At 41.4% G+C, this 13,177-nt stretch overlaps 1 protein-coding gene and 1 pseudogene across 2 annotated transcripts in view; one reads left to right on the forward strand and one right to left on the reverse strand.

The window, feature by feature from the left end:
- FRMD3 (FERM domain containing 3) overlaps positions 1 to 13,177 on the forward strand; it is a 256,004-nt gene that overhangs the window by 131,599 nt on the left and 111,228 nt on the right. For both annotated transcript variants that reach the window (XM_006209258.3, XM_006209259.2), the window contains exon 3: positions 9,663 to 9,705. In XM_006209258.3, coding sequence (XP_006209320.2) covers positions 9,663 to 9,705 — 43 coding nt within the window. The remainder of the gene's footprint in view (positions 1 to 9,662; positions 9,706 to 13,177) is intronic.
- On the reverse strand, positions 12,037 to 12,849 carry LOC102531888 (NADH dehydrogenase [ubiquinone] flavoprotein 2, mitochondrial-like; annotated as a pseudogene).

Below are 13,177 nucleotides of genomic sequence, written 5' to 3' on the forward strand. Positions count from 1 at the left end.
TGAAAGAAAAAAAAAAAACTTACAACCAAGAATACTCTATCCAGCAAGAGTATCATTCAGATTTGAAGGAGAGAAAGGGTTTTACAGACAGGCAAAAGTAAGAGAGTTCAACACTAAACCTTTACAAGAAATGTTACAGGGCCTTCTCTAAGCAGAAAAGACCACAACTGGAAATACGAAAACTATGAAAGGAAAGAAGTCTCATCAGTAAAGGCAAACATACAGTAAAGGTAGTAGATCAAGTGCCTTTAAAGCTAGTAGGAAGGTTAAAAGACAAAAGTAGTATAAAATTACCTATATTCACACAAATTCAGGGATACACAGAACAATACTGTGAAAGATGTCAAAAAACAGTAAACATGGGGGAGGGAGTGAAAATCCAGGATTCTTAGAGTGCATTCAGATTTCAGAGATCACAACTTAAAAAAATTGAGAACTGTCTTTCTGGCTTGCAGACATCTATCTGCCTGCTCCCTGTGTCCTCACGTGGTGGGGCAGGGGTGAAGGAGCTCAAGAGAGCTCTGGTCTCTCTTTGTCATCTTATAAGGACCCTAATCCCATCATGCAGGTCCTACTCTCGTGACTTCTTTTTAACCTTATTACCTCCCAAAGGTCTTACCTCCACTATGGTCACCTTGGGGTTAGGGTGTCGACGTGTGAATTGCAGTGGGGGAGGGGCACGTTTGGTCCATCACCAGGAGGAAGAGTTCTGGTTATCCATTGCTGTGCGGCTAGTCTTCCAAAAATATAGTGGCTTAAAACAACACAATTTTATTGTATCCCAGGATTTTATGGGTCAGGGATTACAGGAGGGTTCAGCTGGGTGACTGTTCTGCTTTGTATGGAATTTAATGGACTCACTCAGCCAGTGGCTAGTCTGGTCTGAAGGTGTCTAAGACGTCTTCATTCATGTGCCTGGTGCCTTGATGGGAATGGCTGGAAGGTGGCGCTTGTGTGTGTTTTCCGGGGCTCTCCACGTGGCCTCTCCAGCAGGGAGCTTGGACTTCTTACTTGGGTTCTGAGTGCATGTGGAACCATTTACAAAATACTCTGTACGAAGAGAGTGGGTTCTGAGGAGAGCTGGTAAGTTTTGGACATGTTGAGTTGGGAAGCCTGTGAGATGTCGAGATGGAGATATTTAGTGGATAGTTGAAAATATGGACCTGAAGCTTAATAAGGAAGTTTCAGGTCACAGATGGAGATTTTTGGGGTCCATGAGGTCTTCAGTATGAGGGAGAGAGTACAGAATGAGAGGAGAATCTGAACCCTAAACAGCGTCCATATTTTAAAGGATGGTCCAGAAGGAGAACCTGTAATGGAGGAACATACAGAACAGAAAGAATAGAGTGAGGAGAGAGAGAGACATTCTGGAAGCATTGGTAGTTACAGAATTAATAAAAAAAATGAGCTGCAGTTTCAAATATCAAGAAGAGGGAATCAATTAAAAAAACTGTTTAACAATTTGAAAAAAGAGGGAAAATCAGAGGATATTATTACTCAGGTGCTAAGAGCTTTGACACCAGGAAGACTGGGTCAAATCCTGTCCCAGCCACTTGCTGTTTGTATGACTTTGGCCTTAACCTATGCATCAATTTCATCTGTAAAATGGGGACACTAAAAGTACCTATGCCATAGGGTTGTTGTTGAAAGGCTTTACTTTGTATTTTCTACATAAATGACTGATCTTTTCACTATTGAGTGCTTTAAAGAATTTGAAAAAGTCCATGGGTCTGGCAACTCAGAACTTTGACTGTAGAAGAGTTTGGTGGCAGTGTCATTACATTTATATGACATGACAGTAAATTAATTCCATTGTAACAAGCATGAAGGAATCCCATCTTCTCCCTTATGATTGCATTTTGACATTTTAGTGTACTTTAAAATGCTCAGCAGTCGCTTTTTACAAACTATTGCATTTTCAGATTATTGCTGTTTTTTTCCTTTAAATGTATACCTGTGATTTCTTGGATGGAGAGCAGGGGTTGGCACACAGCAGTCAGGATGGCCCCCATCTGGTTTTGTAAGTAAAATTTCATTGGAACACAGCTACTTCTATTCACTTATGTGTTGTCTGTGGCTGCTGTTAAGTTCCAGTGGCAGAGATGAGTAGTCATGACAGAGACCATATGGACCCAAAGCTTAAAATATTTACTATCTGGTTCTTTATTTTGAAAATGATGCTTATGCTTTCTTAGACTTCCTGCTTCCTACAGTGTTTCTTCTGGCAGTTACCTTTATTTTGCTCATCCCTAAGAACCTAGAAGGCAAAAGCAGTTATGGCTGAAGGAATAAAAAACACTATACCGAAGCAAGGGAGGTTTTTTTGTTGTTTTGTTTTTTACATAGATTGACTTACAAGTGGACAGTGACTTTTGGGTAGACTTGATCTACAGATATTTTTGTTGCTGTTGTGGCATAGATTTTATTGAAAGTGGAGTGGAAACCATTGTTACTGCTGGCGAAATAACAAGGACCTACCTCTATCTTTGTCATCCAGATCACTGTGAAGGCTGCATTCATTCCAATGGCGTTTTTCCCCCCAGCAGAGACCAAAGGGCCTAGAAATGGCATTAATTGGCTAGCTACTGCAGGAACTGAGTTACTCTGGGGCTTTATCCAGGTGAGATGTGAGAATCAGGCCATCTTTTCAGGACTATGATGGAAATTGGTCAGATTTTGGATCTGATTACTGTTGAAGAGAAAAACAATCTCCTGCTGGGAAAGTGCATTCACTCTTGTCTGAAGCCCCATTGGCCATTTAATACATTTCTCTGGGCTACAGATACTTTGGTGTAGGGCACTGAGGGTTTTGAGAAAGATAACAGAGAATTGATTGATTTATTCTGTAATCATAGGCTGAATCAATTTCAACAGAAGCTCAACATTTGAAAATAACTAAGTTTTATATTGTTTACTTTGGGGAGCTTTTTTTTTTTTAATCTCAGCAGCTACCAAATTAAAAATCAGTCTACTTGGTCGTAAATCACCACTTCATACTCACCTTCTTCTTCCCCCAAACAAGCCAGAATTAGAAAGTACAAAGGAAATACACCATTTCTATGATGGCGTAGAGAAAAATAACCTCTTAGGGCTAAATGCAACCAAAAAAAATCTAAGAAAGAAACATTTGCTGGCAATGTTCTCATCCTTCAGTTTATAGTATGTGGAACGTGAGAGCTAAAGGAATCTTAGGGTTTCTTGAATCTGCTTCCCCCCCAAGCACAAGACCACAGATAAGGAAATCAGGCCCTAGAGAGTTTAAACATCTGTCTGCTTTTCACCTCTTCAGTGTAGCTACCTTCTACTCTCCCTCTTTTCCTTTAAGCAGCTGTCAATCAAAATAGATTTGTTCTAAGAAATGGCTTGAGATATGGTCAGGCTATATTGTCAATACTGTTAAATTGGGGTCCCCTCACAGGGGACTTGCCAGTTACCAGGGTTCACACCTAAGGCAAAAGTAATAAACCCTGAATGGAAGAATTTTAAATACCATGGAGGGCAGTTTTTGGTGGACAGTTAGGGAGGCTGTCTTCGGTTCAGTCCCTAGAAAGCAGATCTTAAGATGAAACTTCCAGTTTTATTAGGAAATGTTCCCAGGAGAAGCCTTGTAGGAGAGTAGGGGATTGGGACAAGGAAGAGAAGGGGGGAGTACAATGTTGTTCAAAGTTGTGATGTTGGTCAAAGCCGTGTAGAGGGTAGCTTGGGCTCAGTCTCACAGAGGGGCTCTGGAAGAGTGTAGGCCATGCCTTAGAATTATCCTGGCCAAGGGGCAAGGGAGCAGAGGTATTTATCCTCCCACATCTGTCAGTTATTAGTTAGGCGCTGCCCTGCTGTGGGTGAGGGGAGTGGGGAGGTTCATTCTTAACCCTGCGGTGGATTCAGGTAATCTGAGTGCAACCTTCCAAAAAATAAAAGACTGTTGTATAACCAAAGGGAAAGGGGTCCTGGGCTAAGCCTTCAGACACCTTCCTGATGCCTTCATATCATGCTAAGGGATGCATCCTCTGGATCCTTGGATTCCCTAAGCACAGTAGGTAGAGTCAATGATTGAGAATGAGCTTCTTTAGTCTTTGGAAGTTTTAATCTAAATAAGAGTTGAGGAAATGAAGGTTTCAGCCACAAATTCATGTATTTGGGCGGGCAGGCTTTCCTTTCCACCTCTCAGGGAGTATCAGTTCTCAGTAAGAAAACAGACTTAAAAAGATAGCATGTATTCCAAGTAGCAATTGAAAGGAAAATAGCCAATGTGATAATGTCCTAAGCCTTATGTCTAATGACCAAGCACACTCCATCATGGCTGTTACCTTCCCACGGGCGTGTGAGCGTGTGATCCATCCGTACACACAGTCAGAGCAGGAGTTGCTGGTGTCGTCCAGACTCGACTTCAAAGGGAAAATTAAGAAAAGGGAAAGAGTTATCTGCCAGGCAGGTGGGGTGGGGAGGGAGAGGGGAAGAGGAAGACAAACGTGGGTGCACCGAGAGGGCCCCTGGACCAACTTGGGGGTCTTTCCCAGTGAATAGGAGGGAGATGGGAATAGCTGGTGTTCACTGAACACTCAGTATGACCCAAGCTCTGTTCTAAGAGTTTCTTAGTGAATTAGCCCACTTAAACTGCACGATGACGCTGCAAGTGAAGAAACAGAAGAACCTGATAGAAGTCACACCACTCACCCGGACGTGGCAGAGCTGGTGTTGAACCCAGGCCTGTGAGCTCCTGAGCTAGACTGCACTGCCAGCCCCGGGTGCTCGGCTGGATTTGCGATCTGCCTGTTATGTCTGAAATTCTTCCTCTTGAGTCTGAATTACATGAAATCCACTCTTATCCCCTGAGTAAAGCTTAGCTTTTTCTTTCAAATTGATTTTTAAAATATTCATATAATGCACAAATACGTGGACAAATTTAAGTTAAAACATCACATAAAAAATGAAGGTCATGGTTTTCCTTGACCAACACCCCTAAATTCCTGTTCTTTCCCCATTACCCACTTCACTGGATCAGTTTAGTATCTTTTCAGATGTTTAAAATTTAGTTGCTTGTTATATATGCTTTGAAAATATATGATAGTGTTTTGTACTTTTCCTTTAAAGAAGAAAACACGTTAATTGTATGATATCATAGTTCAGAGGTTCTCAGACTTTCTTGGTTTATGGCTCTTTCAGTATCTTAGTAATTATTTCGTGGTGCCCTAGATCAAAAGAATAGCTAACAGTTCCGTCTAGACATCTAACATCTAGACAGTTCCATCTAACATCAAGAGTTAGATCCAAACAACTTAATAAGTATTTATGTCCTAGCACAGCCCTTATGGCCTTAGTAGCCATTTAAAACATTACACACATGGAAATAGTCTTTTCAGTTCATTCTTAGCCACAGTCGCTTGCTAACAGGCAGCATGTGCCTGTTGGCTCCATGGCTTTCAAACTCTGGGATCAGATCAGACACTGCCACACTTACTGTCTGCTCCACACCTATTTTTGCATGGTACTTGTTTTTAATTACAGTAGCCACTAGAAACCCAGCTTGCAACAAGTATGACATCGAACAAAATAGAGCATTGATCCAGCAATCCCACTCCTGGGTATGTACCCAGAGGAAACTCTAATTTGAAAAGATACATGCACCCCAATGTTCATAGCAGCACTGTTTACAATAGGGAAGACATGGAAACAACCTAAATGTCCATCGACAGATAACTGGATAAAGAAATTGTTGTGTATATACAATGGAATACTGTTCAACCATAAAAAAAAAAAAGAGAGATTGAAATAATGCCATTTGCAGCAACATGGATGGACCCGGAGATTATCATACTAAGTGAAGTAAGTCAGAAAGAAAAAGACAAATATATGATATCACTTGTATGTGGAATCTAAAAAAGATAATACAAATGAGCTTATTTACAAAATAGAAACAGACTCACAGACAGAAAACAACCTAAGGAGAGGTGGAGGGAAAAGTTGGGAGTTTGGGATTTGCAGATACTAACCACTATATATTAAATAGATAAACAGCAAGATCCTACAGTTTAGCATAGGGAACTATATTCAATACCTTGTAATAGCCTATAATGAAAAAGAATATGAAAAGGAATATATGTGTGTATATATATACTGAATCATCGTGCTGTACACCAGAAATTAACAACATTGTAAGCTGACTAAATGTCAATACAAAAAGGAATAGAGCATGTTTTAATATTGGAACTGTGGACCTCCTTGAGCTCATAGTTTGCACATTGTCTAATAGATGTCTAGTATGGCTGCATTTCCCTGGGACACTTCAGTGCACAATTTGGGAACTAGGTGTGGCCATGGGTGTACATTTTGCAGTTCACTTTTTTTTAACCCACATTGTGCCTTAGGGATTTGACCATGCTATACTCATAAAGAGCTACCTCATATAAAACACTGCTGCAGAATCATCCAGAATTTATTTACCCATTTTATTTACCCATGTTCCTGAGTATGGCCGCTAATGTTATTGCTAATATTTTTGTAATTTTATGTGATCTTGCAGTGAAAATCCTTGTTACGTTCCTCTTTGTTCCTGTGGCCAAATCAGAGATTAAAGGGATTGCTGGGCGATAGGCCAATCAGGTTTTTAATTTCAACACAAACTAATAAATTGAGCTTGATCCTCTTGGAAGAAATGATTTCCTATAATCCCTTGAAACATGATTACTGCTGGATTATTTTTCTTAAGGCTCTAGACCCTATGACTCTCACTGGGGAAGAATAGCCAGCTTGGAAATGCATGTAGTGATTACACTGTAGACAAAGGAGTGGGAGCCTCAGAGGCAAGAGTAGGATGTGAATAGGCTGAGAGGAAGAGGAAGGTCAGAACAGATGAGAAACTGCAGGGAGTTTTTTGTAGGAAGGCCAGTTCATTTAGAGTAAATAATTTATTTAGGGCACAGATGGCCAAGACCTTGCCGGCATGCCTTGAACGTTCCCTGCCACTCCATGGCAGACAGAGCCAATCCACCGTGGCACTCATTGTCACCAAGCCTTCACCTAGTCTTGGAGTTCTTACAGACCTGGGAGATTACCCACCAACTAGCCAGTGTGGGCACACAAAATGAAACTTACCTACCATTCCTGGAGGCACAGAGAAGGTAGGGAGGTAAGCTGAAGTTAGGTAGAGAAGGGCTAAGAAGTTTAAAGAATGCCAAAGTAGGAGAATTTGGAAAACATGTTTATATTTCAAACTGAGTGTGATCCGCCTCCTTGAAACAATAGCATTGATCTTAGGCTGCTGCCATTTCTTTTTCTGCCTTAGTTCTAAACTATCCTATTTCTAGAGAAGTAATTTAATCCCCAGAGGCTCCGTTTATTATTCCCTTCCCTGAGTCCCGTCTATTGAAAGAGATGTTCTACCAATTAAACTCTGCTTACAAAGAGCAACAGCATCAGTAAACAAGCGTCACTGAGTATTTTTCACATGCCAGGCACGGTTTAAGCATCATATGTATTTTAATTTTCCATTCACTTTTAAAGTCCCCACAACAGCCCTATAAAGGAATTCCCATGTTATAGTTGTGAGGTTGAGACAGAGATGAAACATTTTGCACAAGGTTATCTAGCTAGTGAGTGGTATAATCGGTACCTTTCTCCCTGTTCATTACAACTGTGTAAAGTCCAAGCTTACCTTCTGACTGAAAGGAGACAGCCAAAAGTAGGGTGGTGGTTTCCAGTGGCCAGGAGGAAGGAGGGGATGGGAGTTTTTGTCTGATAGGTATAGAGTTTCAATTTGGTAAGATGGAAAAGAGTTCTGGAGATGGATGGTGGTGCTGGCAGCACACCCCTGTGAATGTATTTAATACCACTGAACTGTACACTTCAAAAGGATTAGGAGGGTGAATTTTATGTTATATTTTACCACATTAAAAAAAATCATGGAAAAGAAGAGATAACCAGGGTTCCCAACATAAGTTGGTATAATTTTGTCCAGAAGCAAAGAAATACGCTATTTTAGTTTGCTTGTGCAGCAGGTCAGGGGTAAATGCATGGTTTTCTGTCAGATTCTTCGTTTAGAACAGTTAGATTTATTTTAACTAGCTAAAAGACCCCTCATTCTTGTTTAAAGACTACAGGGATCTGAAACCCTAGATTGGAAACTGCTGATTTGACCCTCAATTTCCCAGTTCCTGGGGAAATAGTGTTCACCGAGGGGAATAATACATTTTAGAGGGAACTGATGGGTCAGGAGGCCCCGTGCCTAAGGTTAAGGGCCTGTGCTCTGGAACCCCACTCACCAGTGGCTTCAGCATTTCTTCCCTGAGTGACCTTTGGCAAGTTCTTTAACATCCTGAGCCCCAGATTTCTCATCTGTAAATGAAGTGATAGATATATATATAAAGTAGATAAATAAATAAAATAAAATAAAATAAAAAAACAATAAGGAACTACTGTAGAGCATAGGGAACTATATTCATTTTCTTGTAATAAGCTATAATGGAGAAGAATCTGAAAAAAATACATATGTATGTATATGTATAATCTGAAAAAAAAGTTGTATACGTATAACTGAATCACTCTGCTGTACACCTGAAACTAACATTGTAAATCAACTGCGTTTCAATAAAATTAAAAAAAAAACTATAAAAAAATTGGAGTGGTAGTCATGGCTCATGGAAAGTCTTGGAATAGCCCCTGGCACTCCATGCTCTCAACAGTGCTGGCTCCTATTGAATTTTATGATTATGTATTTGCATCAAACAATAGGGGTCATACAGAACTTTGAGGCTTCCTGGATGCCACAGATGAGATAGTGAGGTGTAGGTGCTCAGCCGATGGTACGTTTCATCCTCTTCTTTCCAGTATCCATCAGTGTGAGGAGGCCTCGTAGGTGAGGGCTCCCTGGCATCCTGCTGGATACCCAGCGCACCCCTCTTATCTTTATAAACTTCAGGTGTATAGAGTGGTGCTTCCTGACATTCCTTAAGCAGCTTCAGGGCCATCGTGGTTAGTGATAACAGAGGCTGCCCTGATCGCAGCATGTTGAAGTGACCTTCACACACGATGTGGAGAGAGCTGGTCACTGGGGCCAGCACTGTGTCTGCTTCTAATAATTCTGAGCTACTCAGATCTTTGGGCTTCTTCGTTTTGCATTGGAGCTGATTTTTCTTCTTGATGGCCTCAAGCCTCTGAAATCAGATATTTAAAATAATTTTTTCCTCCTACTGTGAAAGGAGAATTGCCTGTGTGTGACGGGGCTGATGCTGGCTTGGCCCCCTGTTAACCTGAAAAGATGCTGCCTGGACTGTGACTCTTAGAGGTCATAGATGTCAAAGTCTTCAGCCATCTGTGGCTTGCCCAGAGCAATGGAGCTCAAAGAATCACTTAGGAGCCGACTAGAGCCACTAGAACATCCCACTTAAGTGCATATTTTCTCCCTTGTCCTTCTCTCCTAGCAACTGTGTGACTCAAACACAACTCAGAACGTGTTAATTCTGTGTAATTTGTACCCTGGCCTGTGGTATTATTATTGCCCAATTGTTCCTGTTTATCTTCAGAGGGTGGAACCCTGGGGAATATCTGTGGGGAACTGAGGCTGTACTTAGGAAAAAAACATATCTTTATTAAATTCCCTTTAGTTATTAAGTATGCATCTTATGGTCCTGTCATTTGACCCACAATCTCTGCTTTTTTTTTCTCCCCAGCACTGGCTTGAACCTAACAAGTCCATCTCCAAGCAAATGAAATGTAAGTTCACTTCTGCTATGAAATGTACAAAGATAGACTCTATTTTTTTTTATTTTTTAAACAAAGTTTCTCCTGCCTAGGGAAGAAATGGACGAAGGTGAAGCCCTGGGGGTGGGGCTGCTGCCTCCCAGTGAAAGCTGTGTAGCTTCCTCTCTCTTACTTGCCGGCCTTGGTCCTCCCTGCAGTCACTATTCCTATAGCTGCTTGTGTTTTCCCCCACGCCCCACCATCTTACCCTCATATTTCACGTTTGAACAGGTGCATTGGTGCCTGGTTCCTTTTGATTGTGGGGGTTGCTAGTAAATGGTGCAGGGTGGGAGGTACAGTCATCAGGGGCAGGTGTGGTGATGAGAGAAGCAGGTGTATTTTGAAACTGAAATCTTGCTGGTGACTTTACTGAAGATGGCATCATTCTTTTCCACCTCTCAAGATCCATAATATATTTTTCTGGGTAATTACTTTCAAGTGCTAGTATTCTGAACAGCCTTTTTTTTTTTTTTCTCCTGGTGAGCTCTCTACAATATGGAAATCTGGTCATCCACCTGGAGCATTGTGAGGAGGGCGCTGACTGGTAGTCCTGGGTGGCATGACGTTTTGCCCTGGCCACCCATGCCAAACTATAGTCAACTTGGTTTTATTTATGGTTTGGAGGAGAGCTTCTGAAATGCACCCCAGAAAGTCACTGCCTGCCCTGAAATCCATTTATCCCTTTATGTCAACTTTCCCAGGGTTCTCAAATGTGGGCAATAAATCAGTTTCTCATCAGAGATCAGGTTAGCACATATTATGTCACTTGTCATCATTCAAGGGATTTTTTTTTCTTTTTTAAATATGAAGAAATTATTCTGGGCAAGATTTTTAGGTCGGGGGGGGAGGGACAGAGAAACTGAACGTGGATGGCAAACTAGTAACCATATTTATTCCCTGACTCTCTTCTTTTTCCCTCTGTTCCTCTTCCTTTTTCTCTCTCTGTCCTCCCTCATGCCTCTCTCTGTCTGTTCCTTCCCATCCTTTTCCCATCTCTCAAGAACACATCCTGTCTAGCCAGTGCAGGAAAGACAGCCAGCCGGGTTGTTCTGGGGCAGGCTAACACCCAGGGCTGCTGTGGACCAGGGGGGCAGCAGGGAGGGGACAGGAAAGATGTATGAGGTGCAGACAGGGACAGCAGTGCACATGGCAAGTTCAGAGAGGTCAGGCTCTTGGGGTGAGGCTGGAATAGAGTCGGGATGAGCATCCAGGAAGACGTAGCAGAGGGCAGAGGTATCAGGAAGCTCTGCATACAGTGACGTGCGGGATAATGAGAATGAACTAACTCGTCTGAGGAAAAAAACAGTGGATGCCTGGCTTTTATCCCTTAACTACAAAATTTTGATATTTTTGTTTATATATTTTAAAATATTTAGATACTTCTCCAGTCAACTTGTTTATAGTAAATGGTTCTTTGACCTTGACTCTTAAATGTCATGAAATATTTTCCTGAGGCCACACACATTTTTGAAATACAACTTTTATCACTGAAGTATGACGTATACATTTCAACACTTAATAGAAGAGAAAGTTTTTAATTTGTGAAGAATTTTCTCCTTAAGAGCTTTGTGTCGACAATTAGTAAACCTGAACAACCAACTCAAAAATATTCTGTTTTGTAAAAGTGGTTTAAAGAAACATGACTACTGGTCAGTTTCATTCTAATGACAAATAGAATCTGAATCTGGAAAAAAGAAGTGTGTAAAATTCAATGTCTAAACCAGACACGGTGACTCACTGATTCTAGGAACTGGCAAGGGTCTTACCTGTCACCCAGTCCTCTGTTGTATTGTTCAGGATATTAGGGAATAAAAAATGACACAGTCCTTCTCCAGATACAAACCTAGTTTCGTTGTGGATGGTGTTTTTTAGTATTAAGAATTTCTCGTGTTCTTGTGCATATGTCCTGGGAATATTAACAATAGCGTAAACTCGAAAAAAATTTAAGCTAGGGCTTATAGATTGTTAACCCAGAGAAACTGGGTCCAACCCTTGAGACTCATCCATGGATTTATCAACAGGATTTGCAGAATCCCAGGCAGCGTCCTCCTTGGCTGTGGGTGTGCTTTTATGTTCCGACTGTCTCTGAGTGGGCAGTGAGAGTGTGATTCCTGGGAGGAAGAGTTTCCTCTATTTCCATCTCACACACCTATGATCACCAACGTTCAGATCCTTTGCCCTGATTTTGTTAACATCCCTCTGACTATGGGCATTCCCCAGGGTTGGGAGCTGTTCTGTTAATCAGCTGTTCTGATTAACAAACTCTGTACAAAGACATTATTATATGTTACTAGTATTTTTTTTTGCAGATAGGAGATTCATATTTTATTTCTCCAGTGACATATTTACAGTTGAATATAAATTAAAGGCCTGCTTGCGCACCAAAGGCAGGTCCTTTAGGTGGTTCAGTCAGAGAGGTAAGACTTCCAGCTGGCTCACAAGAGGAGCATCCTCTCCTTGGCCCAGGTTTTGGGATTTTGCCAGCCTTGAGTTCATCAATAATTTCTTCAGTATCCTTTAGTGTCAGATCCTCATAGTAGTTGTCATTTATTTGAACCACCAGTGTGTTTACACAGGCCCCTAAACATCCCACTTCTGTAAGAGCGAAGAATTTGTCAGATGTAGTCTCCCCAGCCTTTATCCCAAGCTTTTTCTGAATGGCCTCCAGTATGCTGTCAGAGTTTCAGAGCATGCAAGGGGCGGTAGTGCGGACTTCAATGTGGTACTTTCCCACTAGCTTCCGATTATACATTGTATAAAAAGTTGCTACTTCATAGACTCTCATTGGAGGTACTTGGGAAATTTCTGCAACCTTGTTGGTGGCAGAGATGGGCAGCCACCCATTCTGTCTCTGGGCTAAATCCAGCACTGGAAGCATAGCTGCTCTTTATGCCCTTCTGGGTAGTTGTTTGTTTGTTTACAATTGCCTCTGTCCTCTTATAGTTTTCTGGTGTGAAATCAAATGGGGTATCTGGGTTATTCTCAGGCGTATCTCTGTGCACAAGTAAGGCTCCTCCAGCTCCATTTTGCACAGCAGTCATGCAAGTTTCTTGTATGTCTTCCCCGCTGGGTGGTGAGGTCCGCCGCCCAGGCCTGGAGCATCGCGGAGACAAACATGGTGGGCCGAACTCTGTTACGAGTATTTAGAAAGAGTTTTTCAATAACATCATGTTTGTGGCTTTTCTGGCAGTTTAGAAAAGTTAAAATGAAAACCAAAACTATTTCCTTTCTCTTCCCCCTTACATCTCCATGCTTACTCCAAAGGAATAACTACTGTTAACAGTATTTCATACCTCCTTCTGGGAGTTTTTATGTATATATAAGCTCCCCCAGCATATATAAGGCCTTTTATAAACAAAAATGAGACCAGTCTCTCTATATTATTCTTCATCCTGTTATTTTTCCTTAATAATTTTAAGAAAATTGAAGGAACTTTAAGAAATTT

Source organism: Vicugna pacos, chromosome 4, assembly GCF_048564905.1.
Source record: "Vicugna pacos chromosome 4, VicPac4, whole genome shotgun sequence".
Lineage (NCBI taxonomy): Eukaryota > Metazoa > Chordata > Mammalia > Artiodactyla > Camelidae > Vicugna > Vicugna pacos.